This window comes from Pituophis catenifer, unplaced genomic scaffold (genome assembly GCF_029215685.1).
Source record: "Pituophis catenifer annectens isolate HBS135680 unplaced genomic scaffold, rPitCat1.0.hap2 SCAF_2, whole genome shotgun sequence".
NCBI lineage: Eukaryota > Metazoa > Chordata > Lepidosauria > Squamata > Colubridae > Pituophis > Pituophis catenifer.
Genome location: NW_027256882.1, coordinates 180,590,449 through 180,613,679, shown reverse-complemented (window position 1 = coordinate 180,613,679; position 23,231 = coordinate 180,590,449). Strand labels below are relative to the sequence as shown.

Genomic DNA, 23,231 nt, shown 5'->3' with positions numbered 1-23,231 from the left:
CATGGTCGCTTCCGCCATCAGGGGAGCCGAATGTGTTCCTCCCTCGCGATTTACGTGCGCTTTTGCCGTCACGTTGTCCGTGAGGATGCGGACGTGTTGGTCTTCTAATAGAGGCTGGAAATGCGACAGTGCGAGCCTGATTGCGCGAAGCCCAAGCCAGTTGATGTCGTTGGCTGCCTCTGCTGGAGACCAGCGACCCTGCGTGACCTGGTTCCGAAGGTGGGCACCCCAGCCCATCAGGCTCGCGTCTGTGGTCACCGTCACTCGCGGTGGGCTTTGGAACAAACACCCTGAGCGCACGGATGGTGAGATCCACCAAAGTAGGGAATCGTGGACTGCCCGAGGTAACCGGACTCGGGACCTGGAGTTGCTGCGGTGTGTCTTCTGAAAAGGCAACAGGTACCATTGCAGAGGTCTGGAGTGGAATCTGGTCCAAGGTACAATGTAGATGCAGGATATCATTTTTCCTAAAAGAGTCGACAGAAGCAGCAACGGTACCCGGGGAAGTGACAAAATCTGGAGAACCAAGGAGTGAATGCTGAGGCGACGATCTTCCGACAAAAAAACCATGCCCAGCTGAGAGTCTAGGATCGCCCCTAGGTGGAGAATCCGAGTGGTGGGATGGAGATGGCTCTTCTCGATGTTCAGTGTGAAGCCGTGCGACCGAAGAGAAGATGTCACCAACTCGAGATCCCTCAGGGCGAGGGCGGGCGACGACGACAGGATGAGGATGTCGTCGAGGTAGCAATAGAGCCGAATGGTGATCAGCCGGAGAGAGGTGGCTACGGGGGCCAACACCTTCGTAAAGACCCGCGGTGCCGACGACAGGCCAAATGGCATTGCCCGGTATTGGAAATGCAGGCCGTTGTAGGTGTACCTGAGGAATCGGCCATGTGCTGCACGAATGGGAATATGCAGGTATGCCTCTTTCAAGTCGATGAAAGTCATCAGGTCTCCCGGGCGAATACAGTCCATTATCGACCGTAGTATTTGCATTTTGAATTGATGGTACTTTATGAATTTGTTGAGCGCCTTCAAATCCAGAATTCCCCTCCATCCTCCGGAATTTTTGGCCACCAGGAAAAAGACAGAGTAGAAGCCGGTCCCTCGATGACTCAGGGGAACCGCCTCTATAGCCTGAATGTCCAGGAGATGTTGGATCTCCGCCTCCATCAAGTCCCGTTTTGTTGGATTCGCTGGGACGGGGCAGGTGATGAATCTTGGAGGAGGGAGGGAACTGAATTCCAGGGTGAGGCCGAGACAAATAATCTGGTGGACCCAAGCGTCCGTCATGGTCTGCTCCCATTGGGGCCGGAAAAGATGGAGACGACTGCCAAAGTTCAGTCTCTTCCACTCGACTGAGTGAACTAAACTGACATCAGTCGAGCAAAAGAGGCGGAACCGAGGCAGAAAATTTAAAGTGATACACTCAGTCTCTGACAAGCTCAACGTGAACATTACCCACGCTTTGGATTCTCCAAGCAGCGCGCTGAAGAAGTAAAAGTTCTATTATCAACACAATTGCTTATAAAAGGCATTCTAGGATAGGTAAGCCACTTAAGAAATTATATCCATTAATTACAAGAAACATGAAAATTAAATCTGGATACAAAAATATATTGTAAATATACAGAGTTGACTGCTAAATTTGAAATTAGTTTCATACAGGGTTGCAATCTACAACAATTAATACCAGATCATTCTGAATATGGCGTACTTTTACAAGATTGAGGGATAGTAATATTGATAGCAATTGACAATTACAATAGTGGCCAAAATTGTTTCCCAAAAGGAAACCTTTTGGGAAAAGAGTATTTTTGAGGTTTGATGGCTAATAACACCACTTTTTTTTTGAGTAGTACAACAAAGTTTGTTCAATTATCTGTATTCTATGAAAAGTTATAGCCAAATAATCAGAGAAGGAAGCACAACTTGCTTAGGTTGATATCAGGTAGCTTTCCTACATCTGATTGTAGCCAATGAGCATGAGTGTTTAGAGAGCCAATCAGGTGTCATCTTGTTTTGGCAATGAGCCAATCAGATTACAGTAGGATTCAGTTATTGATGTCATGTATTGAAGCTGAAAGGAGGACATTTGTCAGTGTGTTATGTGATTGCTATCAAGTTGGTTGGGTTTTTTTATGTTCTTTCATTTACCGAGCTTGTAAAACATAATAAAATTAAAGTAATGGTGCAAAGAGTTGACTGGTCACCCAGAAAGTGATGTAAAATAGTATTATTAAGTGAACAAGGCTACAGTTATAAAGAAATTAGAAGAAAATTGGTGGAAACTTAACCAAAGGTGGCATTTCTAAGTTTTTGAAGAGGTATAAGGAGACTCAGTCACTACAAAACCACACCGGTAAAGGCAGGAAAAGGTGCACAACAGCAAGTGATGATAGAAGAATTAAGAGACTGTGCCTATGTGACAGAAGAAAATCATCTGGGTGTATACAAGATGAAATGGCGCAATGCAATGTGAAGTTGAGTGCAAGGACTGTTCGACGCAGAATGCAGGAATTTGGCCTAAAATCTAGAATTCCACGAAAAAGCCACTTTTATCTCTCAAACAAAGGTTGAAAAGCATTACATTCTTGATTAAATTATCTTTCCATTGATATATAATTTTATGGTACTACTCCAAAAAAAAAAAAAAGTGGTATTATTATCCATCAAACCTCAAAAATACTTTTCCCAAAAGGTTTCCACAATTTTGTCCACTACTGTATATTACAACTACATCTAATGGGAATTTCAGCATTCTTTTGCAGTCCATAATAAAAATTCTAGCAAAGAGTTACAGCAATACTATATGACTAAATTTGCATCCTGTCTAAGAGAAAACCAAGTTTCTTTTTCAAGAGGACTCTCTTTCATTAATAATATGCATTTCCATAAAAAAAAAGAACAAGACACCAGTTCTATCCCAATTACCTGAATAATCAACTAGAAGCTTGCCTCACACATCATCTATTATTTGCCTATCCAAATAGCTGTCTTGGCCAGAAGCAGTCAAGGCACATTGGGAAAATGTTCACACAATATTCCAAACCATGATACAGTTCAAATCCATCTTCAATAGATGAGTTTAGGTCAACCACTTTGACTGAACTTCACAGAAGAAGTAATTCCAGCAACCTGGCAAGTAGCATGGAAATTATTTTGAATAATAGGCTAATATTAGAGCAGAATCCAACAGACATTCTGAGCTCTTTGAGGACAGGCAAGTTGTAAATGTCATAATAAACATAGATTGCTATGGTTAACAATTGAAACAACAAACATATCCTGCAGAGGCTATTCACTAAACCTTGGTTTGCTTGGCTGGTTAATAACAGCCACACTTGTCTGGATTCATGCCACGTTAAGACAAAAGTCAAACAAACCTTACTATGGTTGAACACATCAACCTTGGATATCAAAGGGATGGAATAAGGCCTGTGGAGGTATCAAGTCACATAGTCTGTAGTGTATAACGTATTAAATATTGGTGCTAAGTTTTCATGTTTTTGAGATAGGATCATACGATTTCCAGATTGAGTCAGGTTCACAGGCTGGAATAAGACTCTCTCTGCTGCTCTGAAGATGGAGTAGTACTGTGCACAAGAACCTATTCAAAACAAATCCATATTCCATCCTCAGATTGATTTTTGCAAAATAAAAGGATCACCTCCATCCATCTGCCTATTGATGAGATCCAGAGAGAGAACTCACATCATAAAAAAATGGTGTCCTCATCCATTTTAGAAACCGGTAAAGGAGTATATTTGCATGTAAATTAGCATGTTGGGGATAATTTATATGAATATAAAAGTCATATTCTAGCATAATTAGTTAACATTTCAGCAGCCTATTGAATTATAAAATAACAGTACCTAATTATATCTTATAGGAAGCGCATGGAAATAAATGTATGGAAACATGTCAAAACCCCATGCTGTCAATGATGTGTGCACTCATGTACATTTGCAGATAAAGCCCCTGAACATGTGACTGATAAAGAGTATTGGACATAACTCTGCACCCCCGTTTTTAACAGTGCTGTGGAGTCGGAGTCAGAGTCGAGGAGTCGGAGGAAATTTTGGGTACCTGGAGTCGGAGTCGGAAGTACAAAAAAAACCTGAGGAGTCGGAGTCGGAACATTTATCTCCCGACTCCACAGCTCTGGTTTTTAACAGAGCCTTGAATTGATGTGCCTTGTCCTGAATGGCGAGAAGCAGTTTTCTGCAGCCTGTACTTAAATCCTGTATATAAAAGATGATAAGATCTCAGTGAAGGACTCTAGCACTTCTAGTCTCTTCCATCTTAGATTGAAATATCAACTCTCTGACTTTACCCCTCTGATTCTTCATGATAAACCCTCAAGTTGAATATAGGAAGTAGAGGTTATTATAGGAGAGATCAGGCTGAGCTGGAAGCTGGGGTTAAACATGTTATCAGTTTGGAATCATTGTGCAGCCATAAGAGGCCCAATTCCGTTGACCCTTATATAGTGTTAATTTAGCTTTGACTGTTAGTTGAGCAGCTTCTTGTGTATAGGTAGCAATAATAAACTCTTCAGCCTTTTGAACCCAGCGAGTGTTCCTGGTTCTTTGCACCTGACAGACAACTGGTTGTGACAGACTGACATTAGCTCACCATTATGCTGTTTACAGCATCTCATGTTTATGTCCAGTTTCTGGCCAAAAAACCCCCAAAACACCCATTGGGGGGAAATAGTTTTGCTTAACAACCACTGCAAAAAATGTCAAAAAAATTGATCTGCTCACATGTTGCTTCAACTTATGACAGCAACGATTTACAACCGTAATTCCAGATTCAATTATGGTCCCCTTGTAGAGCAGAAGATGGCTAGTATAAGCCTGTATTCATCAACCGTAACTACCATTAGACTTTCTGAGACAAGGAAAATGATTAAACAGCATTTATGGAATACTGCTGCCCAAACGGAAAGAAGACTTACAAAAAAGTGATTACTTGTTGGTAATTTAGAGAATGCCTATAAACTGGCAAAATGGACATTCTCAGGTCAAACGGGGGATATTCACACCCTTCAGCAGTTTTACAGGGCTGATTCCTTCCTCCGAACGGCTTCATCCAGACAGATGTCCTAATATGTGTCAAATAACTAGGGATGCACTTTCATCACTTGCTATACCAATTCTTGTATGTTATCCAGGCAGATATAGCAATAGCAATAGCGCTTAGACTTATATACTGCTTCATAGTGCTTTCCAGCCCTCTCTAAGCGTTTTACAGAGTCAGCATATTGCCCCCAACAATCTGAGTTCTCATTTTACTGACCTCGGAAGTATGGAAGGCTGAGTCAACCTTGAAGATATACTTCTTTTTATGGTTTTTTGCTACTTTTATGGCTACAAACCATGAGATAACACTTCAGATTGAAAAATTTTGGTATCTTGTTTAATTATGCATACAATGTTAGGCTTTTTAATTTATATTAATAGTATCTATTAGGATATATTATTATGTTTTAATTTATACTTTGTATGGAATTGTGTTATTTTTGGCTAATCTTTGACCATAATTAAACTGAAACTGAATGCTACAGTGCTAGGGTCACTTTTCAAAATGCAACCTTGAGTCACAGAACTGTCTTAACAGCAATATGCCCAGAACAGTTATCAAAATATTTCTCAGACACTAGGAGACTTTGTTTCTTTTAAAAAATGCCCATTTTCAGATAAAAAAACCACTGGCTTCATTTCATTCAAACATGTAAAAGCAATGTGTTAAAGCCATTATCAAAAGCTGATAAAATATCCAAATGTATACAGCAACATTCTTGTTGGAATCCTTACAGGCAATCCTCAAGGAGCCCTGGTGATGCAGCAGACTAAAGCACTATTAACATCAGCTGCCTGCAATTACTGCAAGTTCAAATCTCACCAGGCTCAAGGTTGACTCAGCCTTCCATTCTTTCTAAGGTAGGTAAAATGAGGACCCAGATTGTGGGGGCAATAAGCTGACTTCGTATAAATATACAAAAGTATGAAGGCTATTGCTTAACGCATTGTAAGCCACCCTGAGTCTCCGGAGAAGGGCGGCATATAAATCAAATTAAAAAAAAAATTATAACCACAATTGGGACCAGAATTTCCACTGCTAAGCAAGGTAGTTGTTAAGTGAGTTTTGCTTGCTTTTACTACTTTTTTTTGCCATAATTAAGTGAATCACTGTAGTTGTTAAATGAATCATGTGGTTGCTAAGTGAATCTGGCTTTCCCCATTGACTTTGTTTGGCAGAAGCCCGCTGGGAAATTCACAGTCATCACATGACCCCACGTGCCTGAATTCTGATCATGTGACTCTGGAGCTGCTATGACAGTTTAAGTGCAAGGGCTGGTTGAAAGTCACATTTTTCAGTGCTGTCTCAACTTCAAACAGTTGCTATATGAATATTTGTAAGTCAAGGACTCCCAGTTCAAGATAGATCAGCATCACTTCCACACTGCAACCAGCAGAGTGGATTGAAAGAGAGTGGATTGCTTAAAGCCAATAAAGTAAAGGGAAAACTCAAAGCAGGTATTTCCCAAAGTGCAGCTCAACCTTACCTATGCCACCGTACCTCTCACGTATTAAAAGAATTCAATCTTCAGGAAGAGGTTTAACTAACTAACATCAGCAGAGCTGCAAGAGCCCTTCCAAAGAGTTGCCCTTTTTAACAAGCAGCAGATTATACAGTAAGGCAAGTAAGCCACTCTGGCAATGCTGCACGCCAATCAGTCTTTGTAGGTTGGGGGCAGAAATGCAAAGGGCCATTTAGAGAAGAGCCTGGGAGCGCAGTGGGGCTGAGGCGCAAAGTCCTCTTACGACTGAAGCTGGTGGAATGCGCTTCACCAGCTTGGATAAACAGAACAGGAATTCTAATGAGGCCAACCTCAACTGAGTCATGGAATTGCATTGTTCTGGCAACCCCAGACTAATCAGATCTCTCATCCCCCTGCCCAAAGGCTTTTTGTGTGGCCTTGTCTCTCCCATGGTACACGTTGCTGGAAAGTTACCAGGAAGCCTGCAAGATACAAGAGAGCTCAAATTCAAAACAGTTTGGGAGGGAGGTGGGGGAAGCATGGATTGGTATTAAGAGTTGAGCACAACACTAAACATTTTTCTGATTGAGATTCATTCCTTTACTATGACAAGTACAAATATCACAAGAATAGGCACATGTTTTGAAATACATTTCTCACAATCTTCTGCCCTGGATTATACAGATCCAATGAGAACTGAAATCCAAAGTATTTGAAGGATACCCATGAAAAATAAGATAAAATGAAAGCTTCTGTCTCCTAACCTCCAGGGTGGTTTGTTAAAATAAAGCTGTAACAAAAATAAATTCAGCTGTCTCATTCAATACATCAGTAGCTAATTCATTCATTCGTACCCCAAAAGGACCCGTATCTGAAAAATCAAGTTTCTGCATGGGAAATTGTATGATGCAGAGTTTGATAATGTGTCTTCTCTTTTCTTCATATCTGGCAAGCGGAGTGAACACAGGAAAATAAGAGAAATGAAATGATCCTGTTCAGATTCATATCACAGTGTATTGTACATTTTTGCTCCTTCATTTGAAAATGGACATCAGATTACATAATAGATTGGATAAGATAGGATAGGATAGAATAGAGCTGGAAGGGACCTTGGAGGTGTTCTAGTCCAACCCCCTCTCAAGCAGGAGAACCTATACCATCTCAGACAAGTGATTGTCTAGACTCTTCTTAAAAATCTCCAGTGATGGAGCGCCCACAATTTCTGGAGGCAAGCTGTTCCACTGCTTAATTGTCCTCACTGTTAGGAAGTTTCCCCTTAATTCCAGGTTGCTTCTCTCTTTGATTAGTTTCCAACAATTATTTCTTGTCCTACCTTCTGGTGCTTTGGAGAATAATTTGACCCCTTCTTCTTTGTGTCAGCCCCTCAAATACTGGAATACTGCTATCATGTCATCCCTAATTCTTCTTTTCTTTAGACTAGCCAAACCCAAAACCTGCAGCTGTTTAGTCTCCAGGCTTTTGATCATCTTAGTTGCTCTTCTCTGAACTTTTTCCAAAGTCTCAACATCTTTTTTGTAGTATGGTAACCAAAACTGGTTGCAGTATTCCAGGTGTGGTCTTACCAGGGTTTTGTAAAGTGGCACTAATACTTCACGTGATCTTGATTCTATGCCTCTGTTTATACAACCCAGGATTGTATCAGCTTTTTTGGCTGCTGCTGCACATTGCTGGTTTATATTCAAATGATCATCCACTAGGATTCCAAGGTCCCTCTCACAGTTACTGTTTTTGAGCCAGGTCTCACCTAATCTATACTTTTGATTTTTCTTGACTAAATGTACAGCTTTGCTTTTCTCCACATTAAGATGCATTTTGTTGGATAGGGCCCATTGTTCAACTTTGTCAAAGATCTTTTTGGATCCTGAGTTTGTCTTCTGGGGTATTGACTATTCCTGCCAGTTTAGTATCATCTGCAAATTTGATGAGCTCTCCTTCTATTACCTCATCTAAGTCATTTATAAAGATATTGAAGAATACTGGGCCTAAGGCAGAGCCTTGTGGTACCCCACTGCTTACTTCTCTCCTTGTGGATGTAGTACTATTAAGGACTGCTCGTTGAGTACGGTTTTTCAACCAGCTACAAATCCATCTGGTGGTGATGTTGTCTGTTCCATAAATGTACAAACAAATTTCCTGTGCTATAACTTTGGAGGTGTTTGAATGAGAAACAATTATCTGCATCCTGAACACTTATTTCAGATTTCATTCAGGTATCCCAATGCCTGAGAAAGGTTTTATTCTTAAACTAAAGCAAATAAGAAAAAACTGTAATGTGTCAGGTGATGTGTGTGTTTATGTGTGTCAAACCAGAACCTTCTGGCTAAAATAAATCAAAGTCTAGTTTTAAAAAAACTGACTAAAGATTAACCATTGTTAAGTTATTACGAATTACTTCAGAAAACTGAATTTGTAATGCTAGAGGCCTGTCAAATAGGATTCTAGAACCCAGTTTGCAAACCTAACAATTGGAGCTAAAATACTGTAGGCATTCACATGAAATGTGATGCTACCATTTTCTTCCCATTCTGATAGAGCCATAATCTTCATTTTATCAGCCAAAAGCTGAAAGGCTGGGACTTTCAACAAAACAATAGAGGGGCAGGTATAGGCAAGGGAAAAAAATCACAGCGACAGAGTTGGCTGCCTTCGGTGTGTTTATGCCTTTGTGAAGTTTGTTTTTCTGGAGGCTTTTTGGATGTAGGCCATGTCATGTGGGAGAGGACTACAGAAAAAGAAAGAGGACAGCATTGGAGACACACAGCTCCACATAATACACACTTCTCCTTTTATGTGAACTGCAGAATCTTGCTTTCTTTGAAAGTAGATGGTCAGGTTGGCTATCTAAAGGACCCCAGTGTTTTTTTGTTGCCAGCTTTTCTGTTCTGTTGCTCATTTGCAAGTGGCATCAAAACAAAAGAACATTCAGAATCTTTCTTGGATCCTGGCATTTGCTTTACAATGACTTTGCCAAGTCACTACTTCTACCATAGCTTATTTTTAGGATACAGAGAAGTAGGATGGCATGGAAAGGCGAGAAGTTCAGACATAATTTCAGGCAGACAGCTGTTGCAGGAATGGAATCTTAAAAGTAAAAAAAGGAGAGATTTGCTACAAACTTTTCAATTTGCCACTACTTACCCAATCACACCTCTTTTACGACTAGTGACAAACAATAAAAACACAAATGGCAATATGAATTATAAAAGCCAAATTGGTTCCTTTTCCAGCTCTTACACTTAAGGCTACAGAACACTCAAAAATATTAACAGCCCTTGAGAAAACAGATTTTGAGGTTGAAATGTAATAAAAATTGCATATGTGCATGTATACACAACTACAGGCTTCTATGGGTGTTTTGGTCTAATCCTGCAGGGCTCTGCTTATGGTTTAACCTTTAACTAAGTTTTAACTGAGAGCCACTTTGGGGTCGTGGTTAAGGCACAAAGCCAGCTGGGTGATCTTGGATCAGCCCTAGGAAGGAGGCAATGGCAAACCATTTCTGAAGAACCTTGCCAAAAAAACTGCAGGGACTTGTCCAGGCAGTCTTTGAGAATCGAATATGATTGAACAGAAGGGAAAAAAAATTACTTATAGATTTGCTGCTAAAACAGATTCCCCCAAGCTCCTGAAAGTTGCCACTGGGATTTCAGCAACATTGATTTTATTAATCAATCAAGATAAATTTTGTTGCACTGAAAGTATGCCGTGGCTTTTGTTACCATGTTAAAGCTTTATTATATCATCCATGAATTTACTCAATAGAAACAACAGTAATAGTACAATAGAATTGGAAAGAACCTAGAGGATCCCTTTGTTAAAAACAATGGGGCTAGATCTTATCTACAGGAACTACAGAGAATGATCAAGCAACACCAAGACCATGAGATTACCAAGATGATAAGCAATGGAAATGAGGGGGTCATGGAGTAGAGATATCTTTGAGCAGAGGGGATAGATAACATATTGACAGAATCAAGAACAAAGAAGGGGAGACCATATTATCTTTTATGATGGCTGTGCTTCTTTCCTTCCTGCTGTTTCAAACACCAGGCAAATTAATAAAGTATTTCCTATTTTTCAGATGAGATCACCTAAAAGAGACAGCCCTGCTCTCTTCTTTTAATCCCTCTTCTAAGCTTATTTTTCCTCTGATAATTTTGATTTAGACCTCCTTGGAGCATACTTACAATGCGATCAGATCACTCTGATCTGAGGAGATTAATGTTCAATGAAGCCATTGATGCTGACTTATCAAAATAGGAAAAGGAATTGAATATTCCCGATTGGCTACATAATAAAAATTAGAACAAAAAATAACTGAGAAAATTAAACCTCTGGACTCCAAGAGCTAAATGTTTCATACTGAACCAGAAAGGAACTACTGTATGTTCAGGGAGAGTGAAGGGAAGGCCAGGGAACACTGCTCCAATATGCTTCTTTTGATATTCTACATATAATGGACTCCTCTTAGGAAATTGTTCTGGTTCTCACCAGTTCCTGTAGGCTTCTTGCTAGCAATGTTAATTGCAGCAGCAGCTACTCATAACATTAGGGCATTTGTGAGGTTTCCTTGACTCAGCACTGGAAGAAGACATAGCATATTCTGGACCATAAAGGCTGAACACAACCTCAAACCAAAAGATCCAGTTAACAAATGGAAAGAATCCTGAGCCTGCCTCTCCCTTGCATCATCTCTAAACACTATGGAGCTGTTATATAAGTCTAAGTGCTACTGCTATTGCTAAGTGCTACCTCTCATGACTTGAATCAGGGGCCATGGTTTCTCCTAGACTGGGATGGAAAAAATAAATCTGGTCCACTCCTTCTTTTTATGAGTAATCAAGGAATATAGCAACTATCTGGGAAATGAATTTCTTGCATCTACACTGTGGATGCTCCCTTGATTGGGAATATTTTTTTGCTCTCTTGCCGAAGGTAGAACATCAGTATCTTTCCACAACTTAACTAAAGCAAGCAGGACAAGAGGTGAAGAATTCCAAACCTCTTTAAGCAGGACTTGGGCCTTTTTGAAATAAAGAGAAGGTCCATATGGTAGTATAGGACAATATCAGATGGGCAAACAAATAAGCTACCGGTACTCAGAAAATCTTGTTTCACATCAGATTCCCTAAGGACCAATGTCTCTGCAATCGGACCTACCCAACAAGGCAGCCTCTTAAACCATGGTGGTCTTGCCACTCCTAGCACAGCCAAAGCCTCTTCCAGAGCCCTTCCTATTATGTCTTGGCTAAAGCAGAATGCTCCTGGAGCATCTTGTGAATATAACCGGGGAAGCGTCTTTCCACTTCGTTCCCCTGGTTAATGCAATCACCATGATGCAATTCCAATGTTCAGATTTCCTAATGGAGTAGAGCTGCTGGGGGGGCGGGGGGGGGGGGAAACACACCATGGATTTAGATTTCCTGCTTCAGACACTCAAGCAATACTTTGATTCATCTAACCTGATTGGCAAGGTCAGGTTCCCAGAAGTTGAGGAAAGCAAGCAGGAAATGGCTGGAATTCACAAAAATCAACTAAGCTTTTGGTTTCCTTGACAATGCTGTAGACCTCACTCTCCTACTCTATTCTGAATTACCCAATCCTTGGCATCCATTCCCCCCACAGCCAGGATAATCTAATTCCCTCCACTTCACAGTCAAAACACACATCAGCCCTTCTTCCTCTGCCACCCCCCCACCCCCAAGTCCCCTTCCAGGAATGCATGAAGTGCAAGGTAATTTCCATAGCAACTAATTTCATTCCAAGAGACTAGCTGGCTTTGACTGGGGAGCAGACACAGGTGTATATAAAAAACTGGGAAGAGGAAGGAGAGAGAGAAATGAAGAAGGAACATCAGACCAAAGCTTCCCACCCCTAGGAGAGTAGTCACAATCAATCATTTATTCAGTCTTCACTGTTTTATATTTGTATTCAGGGAGGCAAGGCCAAAATGAGAGACCAAAAGATGAACCCAACACTGCAGATCAGATAGAATCTAATGAAATGTACAATTACACAACTTTATAATTTAAAGCTCAACTAGGTAATCTGAAGTCTTAATGTGGCCATGGGTCCTTTTTTTTTTTTTTTTTTTGCAGTCCCCAAACCAGGGGTGAAATGCTCCTGGTTCGGACCAGATCGCCCGATCTGGTAGTGATGGTGGCGGGTGGTTCAGAGAACCGGTAGCAAAAATCCCTGCCCCCCCCACTGCCCAGCTGAGCCGTGCAATCATCAGAAGCTTTTTTTTAATTTTTAAAAGCATTTTTTCTACAACCTCTTTGGCCGAAAAAATGCTTTTAAAAGTAAAAAAAAAGCCTCTTATGATCGCGTGGCTCAGCTGGGATCATCAGAGGCTTTTAAAAGCATGTTTTCTACAACCTCTTCGGCCAAAGAGGTTATAGAAAAAATGTTTTTAAAAGGAAAAAAAGCCTCTGCCGATCAGTCAAGTCAGCTGGGATCGTCAGAGGCTTTAAAAGCATTTTTTTCCAACCTCTTCAGCCAAAGAGGTTGTAGAAAAAATGGTTTTAAAAGTAAAAAAAAAAAAAGTTGGCCACACCCACTCAGTCATATTACCCCCCCCCCCCACCAAGCCATGCCCACAGAACCGAGAGTAACAAATTTTACATTTCACCACTGCCCCAAACCTCTCTGTGCTTGTGCCGTTTAACTGTTAACTTTTGTTAACTATAATTATCATGATGACAATGCCCAAAAGACAAGTGAAAAATAACAAATAATTCGAGCCAAATCTTTGAATAGACTAAATGTAACACTTAATGGATATAACATACCATCCCCTCCATGGCCTTTCTTGGCTACTGCAGAACCTATTAGCCATAGAAGCATGCTAAGGAACAGCTGTTTGTAACCATATCCTCCAAACTAATTGAAAGGAGAAAAAAATCCCTCCCAGTCCTGAATATAACACACCCAAAATCAATGAAAGGAGAAATACAAGAGTGTAATGGAGATGGAGTATTGATAGAGAAATATGATTATGGCAAGCAGAAGCTTTCTAGTGGGCACTTGTCATTCAAGATTACAACAGTAAATGACGTTGAAGCAATAATTCAATCTTTTTATATAAGGCTTTGCATCCAATATATGTATTTAAAAGAATTCTGATTTCAGTCCACTACCTTCCTGGGAAAATGCTAAATTATAATAACCCATTAATCTGTACCTTTTAATCCAACTATCAGAGAGAACGCTTGGGGGGGGAACCCCCCCCCCCCAAAATAATCTGCATCCATGTCACTGGGCATGGGCACATTACCAGGAAGTTAGGTGCTTTTAAAAGGAATATCAGTTATCAGCTTTACTAGTTTGAAAAATAGTGGAATGAATTTTGGTACAAATTTGGTCTTGTTAAGAAGAAATATACCCCTACATCTCTTGATGAAGGACAGCCCAATCCTATGTCTACTGAAAGACAGACCAGAAAAACTGTAGTGAAGTTTGTCCTAAATATTCACAGGAATGCAGCCATAGAAATTAAGGAGAACAGAATATTCTGTTCTTAACTTGTATATCAACTTGCTCTTTTGCTCCTCTTTGAAGCATGGAACTGTCGTTCCATTTTAGACTTCAGATGTATGACCAAAGAGGCCAAATTCTCTTATACCAAGCACTCAAGTCTGAGAATTTAATCTCAATTTCTACAGAAGGAAGTAATATAACTACTCTCTGCTGCCTCTTTGCAAGTTACAAGATATATTCAAGCAACAAACGTATTTATAGCACAAATGCATAGAAGGCAACTCAGAATGAAACTCCACTAACTTTAAAGTTATAACCATATTAAAGTTATAGCATGTAAAGTTATAACCACAAGTCAACATGGATTTGTCAAAAACAGACCATGCCAAACAAATCTTATTTCATTCTTTGACAAAATGACTAAATTAGCAATCCAGCAAAATGCTTAGTGAAACCTGGCTCAAAAGGAGTAACTGTGAGGGATCTTGGTGTCATAGTGCAGTGGTTCTCAACCTTTTTCTCCCCATGGTCCCCCTGTAAATACCTTTTGTGGTCATGGACCGCCTTGTTTTAACTCAAGATTTAAATAATAACATTTATTTAAGCCTTTGCAGACCCTGTGTGATGACATCATGACCCTACAGAGGTCCATGGACCACAGGCTGAGAACCACTGTCCTAGTGGACAATCACTTAAATATGAGCCAGCAGTGTGTTGCAGCAGCACAAATAGCCAATGCAATCCTTGGTTGCATAAACAGAGGGAGTCAAGGTGAAGTATTAATACCGCTTTATGAAACCTTAGTAAGACCACAGAAGTCAACCTATTTTCCAAAGCACAAAAAGGCAAGACAAGAAACGATGGTTGGAAACTAATCAAGGAGAAAGCAACTAGAACTAAGGAAAAACTTTGTAACAGTGGGAACAATTAACCAGTGGAACGGCTTGCCTTCTGAAGTGGGTGCTTCATCATTGGAGGCTTTTAAGAAGAGACTAGACAGCCACTTGTCCAAAATGGTATAGGTCAGCAGTTTGAGCAGGGGGTTGAATAGGAAGCTCTTTTCCAACTCTATCATTCTGTTCTGTTCTGTTCCGTTCCGTTCTATTCTTTCATGGAATTTACCCAACAATTAAGTCAAAAATAATTGAATGACTAAAAAACAAGAATTATAATCAAGATTACTAGTTTTTAGTATATAACCCTATATTTACATTATATAAATTTAAATATATCCTAGAATCTTACATTATATTTAGAAAGATTAAATAGTTTACTTAGACTTTAGTAAGGCATTTGACAAAGTAGATCATAGCCTACTTCTTGATATGATAGAAAAATGTGGGATAGACAACAGCACTAGATGGATTCACAACTGGCTGACCAGGTGCACTCAGCATGTAGTCCTCATAGATACATGGAAGGAAGCATGCAGTGCACTTAAGTATGAGCCAGCAGTATGCTGCAGCTGCCAAATAATCCAATGCAGTCCTAGGATGCATCATCAGAGGGACAGTATCACTAGTAACCATGACCATACTTACAATACTGCATCCAGACTTAATCACTACCATGCAAAAAAGATGTTAAGACTCTAGAAAGAGTACAGAGGAGAGCAACAAAGATGATCAAGGGATCTGGAGGCTATGCAGTATGATGAATAGTTGTGGGAATTAGGTATGTCTAGTCTAAGGAAGAGAAGAACTAGGGGTGACATGATGGCAATCTTCAAGTACTTGAAGGGCTATCACAGAGAAGAGAGGGTTGGTATATTTTCCTAAGTACCTGAGGGCAGGACAAGAAATAAAAGGTGAAAGCACACTAAAGAGAGATCCAACTTAGAATTAAGGAGAAATTTCCTGGGAGTTAGAACAATTAATCAGTGGAATGGCTTGCTTCCAGAAGTTGTGGGTGCTCCATTACTGGAGATTTTAAAAAAGAGTCTGGACAACCATTTGTGCAGAATGCTTGAGCAGGGGATTGGACCAGAAGACCTCCAAGGTCTTCCAACCCTGTTATTCTACATTCTATTGCCAAAATCACATTATATAAAAGAAAAGTTCCATTCATTTCTATACCCATCATATGAATAAATATTACTCATACAGAAAAAGACAAAGGATAGCACAAAAGACATATGTTGCCAAAATGGTTAGAAGGCTCTTGAAACTTCTGATTTAATTATTTCACTGCACATATAACACTTCACTTGGATGTCTATGAGAAACTCTCAAAAACCAATGTGAGTTGTCTGATACTGAAATTGGGACATTTTGGATGAGAAGTGAAACGTTTTTTAAAAACAACACTACTAAGAAAGTCCAATTGCCTTTTGGAAAAGCACCTGGATGATTAAGAATCTCCACAGATAAGTTAATGGATTGTCTTTCCTTCATACATATAATTCGATTAATTGTTAAGGCAACTTTTATCATTGCAAGTTTGCAAAATCACCAATGCATTATTGTAGTTTGGGTTCCCTAGTCTCCCCAAACTACAATAATGTATTGGTGATTTTGGAGAATCAAAAGAGGTTTGAACCACAATCATTACGCTGGAAGGAGATCAAAAGTGCAAGAAAATGCTGAAGAAAATGCTGAACACTCATGCAAACAGCAGTAGCCCGGTCATAAACACCTAGATGTCAGTTCCTGCTCACTTCATCAATATAAACCCAGCCTTTTTTAAGCTCTCTGAATCAAGAGATTCAAGCCAGAAGCCTGTAAATCTCCCCTAAAAATTATTAGAAAATTCATCAGGCCACACCCAGATATCAGGAGGAACAGCTTGAACAATAGGTTAAACAAATCTGCCCAGGATTGGCCATCCTTCTCCAAAGGGAAATTTGAATGCACCCTGTACAGAGGATAGAACTGCAAGATTCACAGGCATTATTAAGTTAATGTTGATGCACAGGGACATTTAAAGTTCCTCAGGTTTGCTGATTCTCCCTGCTGATGCATCCTGCTGCTTCCCTACCCCCAGCAATCAACTCTCCTTCACTGTTGGAGCCTGGTTGGGGCACAACAGAAAAGATAAATAAGTAAACCAAACAACTATTGTATATATTGGACCATCCACAGGAAAGAATTAGCAAATACAGGAAGCTCTTGTTGTATTTTACAAATGCAAGGTAAAACAATTTAAACATGTATGTATGTATGACATTATGTGTATATATGTATGTGTACACACACATATAGTGCCATGTTGTTTTGAGTATGAAATCTTCTTGCTGTTTTTCTTGCAGAGGGCAAACTTGGTCTGTGCCATTGCAATGTGCCAGGAATAGCTTGTGCTATTCTAGCAATGAGGCTAGAGTTAATCTCTGATTAGACCCGCAATTTACAAAAGGCATCTTTAGGATCTTTCAGTAACAGAAAAACTAAAGCTGATGGTGAAGAAAGGCCTGTTCTAATGATATCAACCCCAAAAACAATGGAGGACACTTGAAATAAGGTAAGGGAAGCTTCTTTGCCATTCATTTTCTAAGTTTCTAAGCAACTGGGAGAGAAAGAAGGAGTAATGCCCACTATCTATCAGCTATCTTCAACTGGTAACCACCAACCATGTTGGATTACAGTTGGCAGAATTATGCTGGTAGGAATCTGAGAAGGCAACGTTCAATTCAGTTGGTGGGCTTATATAATAATAAATGCCAATATCATGTAGACCAAAAATGTGTCCAAAGTGTGTTGTGTCTTTTCAATTTCAACCATTATCTATCTTCTGTCTGTTAAAAATACACATGAAAGAATCTTCCTCTCCCTTCTTTTTCAAGTGCTTCCCTAAATAATCTTTCTAAGCAGAAGAGTAATATTTATCTTCTGCATGATACTAAATGCATTCTTCAAATTCAATGTCATTTGTGGACTGGATGTGTTCGCTGAGGAGAGATATTTTGAATTGACTGTGAAAGTCAACCCTCTACAAATCAACATCCCCAAATTCTTTTCTTCAGTTCATGTTTATCATAATGCTACCAGTTCATTTTTATCAGAGACGTAAATCTCTTTCTTGTTTAAATACACTGTTAAAAACTCTCCTCCCTCAGCTGGATGGAAGTTTTTGTCCTGGTTTTTCTTTAGCCTAAGAATCAACGAAGCTGCCTTTTTTGACCAAGCCTAACTGACAGCTGGTCTTCAAAACCCAGGTTGTTGGATTTACATTAACCCAAAATGCATTTTAAATTAGAAATGGGCAAACTATGTCTATAGCTGTTACTTTTCACAGAATTATCAAACATTTGCTGTAATTTTTGTAAAGTAGTTCAGGATCACCAGCAGTGGTCTATTTTGGAGCAAGAATGCATTCATGGGACAGATCTCCAGCTGGAGAAATCTGGGCCAGTCTGAACAAATAAAAATAATTTAAAAAGTTAGGTACTCTTGTCCTTCAGTCTTTTAATGTCAAATGCTCACTTTGCTCAGAAGGCACACGCTCTCGGTATCCTTTATGGTGAGTGATTTTGAGTATGATAGTGCAGCTCCTATGCAAAGTATTAAACAATCATGCTACCGCATATCTACCCCAGATGCATGTCAGACTAAACCATACAAAGATCCCTAAGCGGCTGCTTGGAACACCAAGCTTTTATCCTGGCTTTCTCCCATATGATGTTGCAGAAGCTGGCATATCCAACAGAGATCCCTCAAGTGGCCCAGTCCCCTGTATGGGCAATATGTAGGGCAATTTTTTCCAGACCAGACTGGGAACTGGGTTACTTGTTATGGTGGCCCAAACACAACAGCTTTACATTCCCAAAATCAAGAGTATAAAAGTACTTCCTCCTTTTCTTCCAGGTGGTCTTGCTTACCTGGACCAAAAGATACAGTATCTGTCTATCTTAACCTGCCCTGTAATTCTACAACACTTAACGACATAGGAAATTTTAAATTCATTACTCATGGAAGATGAACGACTCACCCACAATTCCCATTCCGAAACCACGCTTTCCTTTTATGAGGCCAAGAAAGGAGAAAACAGACCAGCCAAAACAGAAAAGGGCCTGGAACCAGGATTAGCGCCCCGGGGCGTCCTGGGATGAGCTTCTATTTAAGGAGAGGTGGGAGCGGGCGCTAAGGGTGGAAAGGGGCTACGGTGCGGGGGGCAGAGAACTCAAACTTTGCTTGGCGAAAAGGACGAGGTTCAAGCTTTACGGAGGTCTGGAGATAAAGAAGCCTGGCCCTGGGTGGGGGGCATGAAGACCAAGTGGTGGGAAATGGAGACCAAAAAGAACAAGCGGGCGGGATAAACCAGGAAATCGTGAACTTCCCAGGAGAGCGCCCTGGCGAGTGGGCTGCGCGGTTGCTTACCCAGAGCTCCGTGCCCCAGTCCATGCTGGCTGCGCTCCCGTCGTGAGCCCTCGCTTCCTCTCGTTAGGCCCACCCGAAGCCCAACTCGCCGCTGCCGCCGTTACCCCACAGAGTCCTACTCCTCCGGCCGCACAACCTCAGCGCCTGCTTGGGACACTCCCTGCTCCGCCCCCGACGATCCTTAAAGGCGCAGTCAGGAGTCGTCAGCCCGAGCGGGTTGCCTTGTTTTTACGGCAGGACGGCTTGTCTCGCCTCGGGTCTCTTTTCGCCTTCCTAGTTTATTGACGCGCGCAGACCGCCCAGCCCGTCCTTCACCCGCCCGTCAGGATCCCGAAGGTCGAGAGCGCCATCCTTTGAGATGCCGGCGTCGCTGCTTCTCTCCGGACGGAGTTCAGTGCCCGAGCCCCCCGTTGATTCCTCTAAGTCTAAGGTAAAAATCGAGCGCAGCCCCTCAAGCAGGGCCAACTCAGCAGCTGCTTCAAAAGTCCAGGAGGCTCGTTGCTGGCTTTGGTAACATCTTCCTTGCAAGAGCTGCGGAGAACCCCAAAAATGCACGCTGGTTTGTGGCGCTTGGGTTGATTTCAAGAAATACTTCCCAGGAAAAATTCGACAAGGTAGTTCAAGCCGGTCCCAAACACGATTACTTAGAAATAACCCGAATTCAGGGCGGGGTGGAAGGGAGATGTTGTTTAGAAAAACAAGCCGTCCATTCCCCATGCAATGGTAGCGGGTGGCCTCGATCGGTTTTTTTATCGCCGCCAAGCTGTTGAAGCGGATAGAAAACGTGTTTTACAGCAGCAGGAGCTGGGATTTTGTTTCTGGTCGCTTCCCGGGAAAGAGAAGTCCTGAACGGAGGCCGACACTTACGCCCCGGCCAATCCTTCCAGATGTCCACGTGCTCCCGGCCTAGCTGACCCACCTAGGAAAGCGTGGTTTTGGTGTTCCCGCATTCTTCATGGTTGCACCCCTCCGGCTGTGGACGCTTGCCAACAATTGCATCCCACAAGCCGGATGTTTGGTTAAGCTGTAGGCCCGTTTCTGCCTTATGATACAAAATAATAATAATAATAATAAATCACACACCCCCCTTTTTTTTTTTTGCTGGAAAGAGCGTCCTCCGCAGCTAATAACGAGCACCCACGCATGCTGATAAGTCTTGTTAAACAACATTCAAGGAAATCAGTGTTACTGGTGCTGCATGTGAATATCTATGGAAGATGAAAGCAGCAGTAGGGGAAAGCTGCATTGATTGCTTGGATTGCCCTGTGTCGAGAAGGTGGCTTTCAATGAACACTACTTCATAGTAGTATCTCTCCGGCCATTCCCACTTCATTCTTATTCCTTTCCAACCAGAGTCAGATCAAACCAAAAAAGTGCTCTGGTTAGGAGCAAACTGGCCTCCCTCTGTTGCCTACACACCCAATACATACTTTTTTGGGGTGTGCATAGGGCGTAGTAAAATAAAGAGTTCCATGTCATTTGAAAGACTAATAAATATTCAGCTGCAGTAGCTGAGTATGCTTCTTTATGGTGAGAGAGCTAGAGATGTCTAGTTTATCAAATAGATTAGGAGGGGCATTATAGCTGTCTTTCAGAACTTGAGCATCAGTCAGAGAAAATATGGGATTGACTTATTTGCCAAAGCATCTGAGGACAGGATAAGAAGCAATGTGAAGAAGAGAGATCCAACCTAGAGCTAAGGAGAAATTTCCTGACAGAACAATCAATGGAATACCTTGCCTCCTCGAGATGTGGATGCTTCATCACTACAGTTTTCAAAAATAGACTGGACAATCGTTTGTCTAGCATGGTATATAACGTCTCCTGCCTTGAGCAAGGGGTTGGAGTATAAGATCTCCAAGCTCCTTTTATTTATACTTATTTATTAAATGTATATGCCACCTGTCTCTTCTGTAAGATGATTCTGGTCCCTTCGAGCCTTGTGATTCTATGGTCTAATCTAGAGTATCCATGTAAAAACATGTAAAAATTAACAAAAATGGTTCCCAATTTTTTTCTGGAAACAGAGAACTAATACTTTCTGCAAGCAATTGTCACTGCTCCAGGTTGGAATGTAAAAATAAAACTGAGTTTAAAATTTAGTCAGAAGCTAATCCTGCAGATAAATGGGTAATGTTTGCTTAATATTTATTCAGATCTGTTGGTTACCAGCCCATGCAGATGCAATGGATTCCAAAGGAGGAAGAGGAAGAACTGCAGGAGTAAAAATGGAATGCCTGGTGAAACTTTAAAGATTCACACATTTATCATTGCTTAAGCTTTCATAGAGCACAGTGGACTTCAAGTGGTTGGCAGCAGTTCTGGAAAAAGGAGCGCTGCCTATATTGGTGGAGAAGTGGGAGAATATTGTGGCCTTCATATACATGTAGCCCTTCACTTACGACCACAATTGGGAACAGAATTTCTGTTTCTAAGCAAGGTGGTTGTTGAATCACACCCAATTTTATGTCCTCCTTGCCATGATTTTTTTTAAAATTTGATTTATATGCCGCCCTTCTCTGGAGACTCAGGGCGGCTTACAATGCGTTAAGCAATAGCCTTCATACTTTTGTATATTTATACAAAGTCAGCTTATTGCCCCCACAAACTGGGTCCTCAATTTACCTACCTTAGAAAGGATGGAAGGCTGAGTCAACCTTGAGCCTGGTGAGATTCGAACTTACAGTAATTGCAGACAGCTGGTGTTAATCACAATGCTATCAGTCTGCTGAGCTACCATGCCCCATTGAGTGAATTACTGCAGTTGTTAAGTGAATGAGTGGTCATTAAGCAAATCCAGCTTCCCTCCAATTGACTTTGTCAGAAGCCAGCTGGTCACTTTATCACACTGATATGATCTTCAGAGGCAAAAAGCAAACAATTCAGCGGCTTAATAAAATGTATGAAACTGGCCAGTGAGAATAACATTCAGGGGAGCATGTGGCATTCCAGATGTTAGAACCCCCCAAACTCCCTGCTATTTCTTGCTCGTTTCTGCAAAATTCCAGGAAAGTCGGCAGGTTATGATTTTCTCACTCCTGATGCATGCTTTTTGGATTTCTTGTTTACATGACATATATATTTTCCTTAGAGGTAAACTTATGCCCTGGAATGGATATACGATTTCACCAAACTTAATAAAAAAATATAAAGTTTCTCAAGGTTTTTTTGCAGTTAGCATAACAAACTTGCTCAACAAAATATATCTTGACCTTCCTTCCATAGCAGGAAACACCACACCAGTTTTTCGTGCTTCTAGTTTTAGCAAATTTTGTTTCCTTTTGCAGAACCAATAAATATCAGAAGGAAATGCTATTTTCCAAGCTGTAATGTAATAAGTCCACAATTTACGGCCACAATTGATCCCAACATTGCTAATTGTTGCTAAGTGAGACAGTAAGTTTTGCCTCATTTTACATCTTTTCCCGCAGTTGTTAAGTGAATCACTACAGTTAATACACAGTTGTTAAGTGAATCTAGCTTTCCCATTGACTTTGCTTATCAGGTCACAAAAAGTGATCACATGACCCCCGGACACTTGAACCGTCATAAATATGAGTCAATTGCCAAGGGTCTGAATTTTGGTCATGTGACCATAGGGATGCTGCAATGGTGGTGTGAAAAATGGCAACTGAACGGTTACCAAATGAACTGTTGTAAGTGGAGGACTACATGTAAAAACCCTGTGGCAAATTTTACGCTTGTATGTGCCCTCACAAGGACATGGTGACTCAGTGGCTAAGATGCTGAGCTTGTCGATTGAAAGGTTGGCAGTTCAGCGGTTGAATCCCTAAGTGCCGCGTAACAGGGTGAGCTCCCGTTACCTGTCCCAGCTTCTGCCAACCTAGCAGTTCGAAAGCACGTAAAAA

At 41.0% G+C, this 23,231-nt stretch overlaps 1 protein-coding gene across 2 annotated transcripts in view; it reads right to left on the bottom strand.

Annotated features, from left to right (window-relative positions):
- TRIP10 (thyroid hormone receptor interactor 10) overlaps positions 1-19,612 on the bottom strand; it is a 72,379-nt gene extending 52,767 nt beyond the window's left edge. The window contains exon 1 of one of the 2 annotated variants that reach the window (XM_070938228.1): positions 19,363-19,612. In XM_070938228.1, the coding sequence (XP_070794329.1) occupies positions 19,363-19,386 (24 nt within the window). In that variant the 5' untranslated portion in view covers positions 19,387-19,612. The remainder of the gene's footprint in view (positions 1-19,362) is intronic. The other variant, XM_070938229.1, reaches the window with a different exon arrangement.
- Between the last annotated feature and the right edge of the window lie 3,619 nt (positions 19,613-23,231).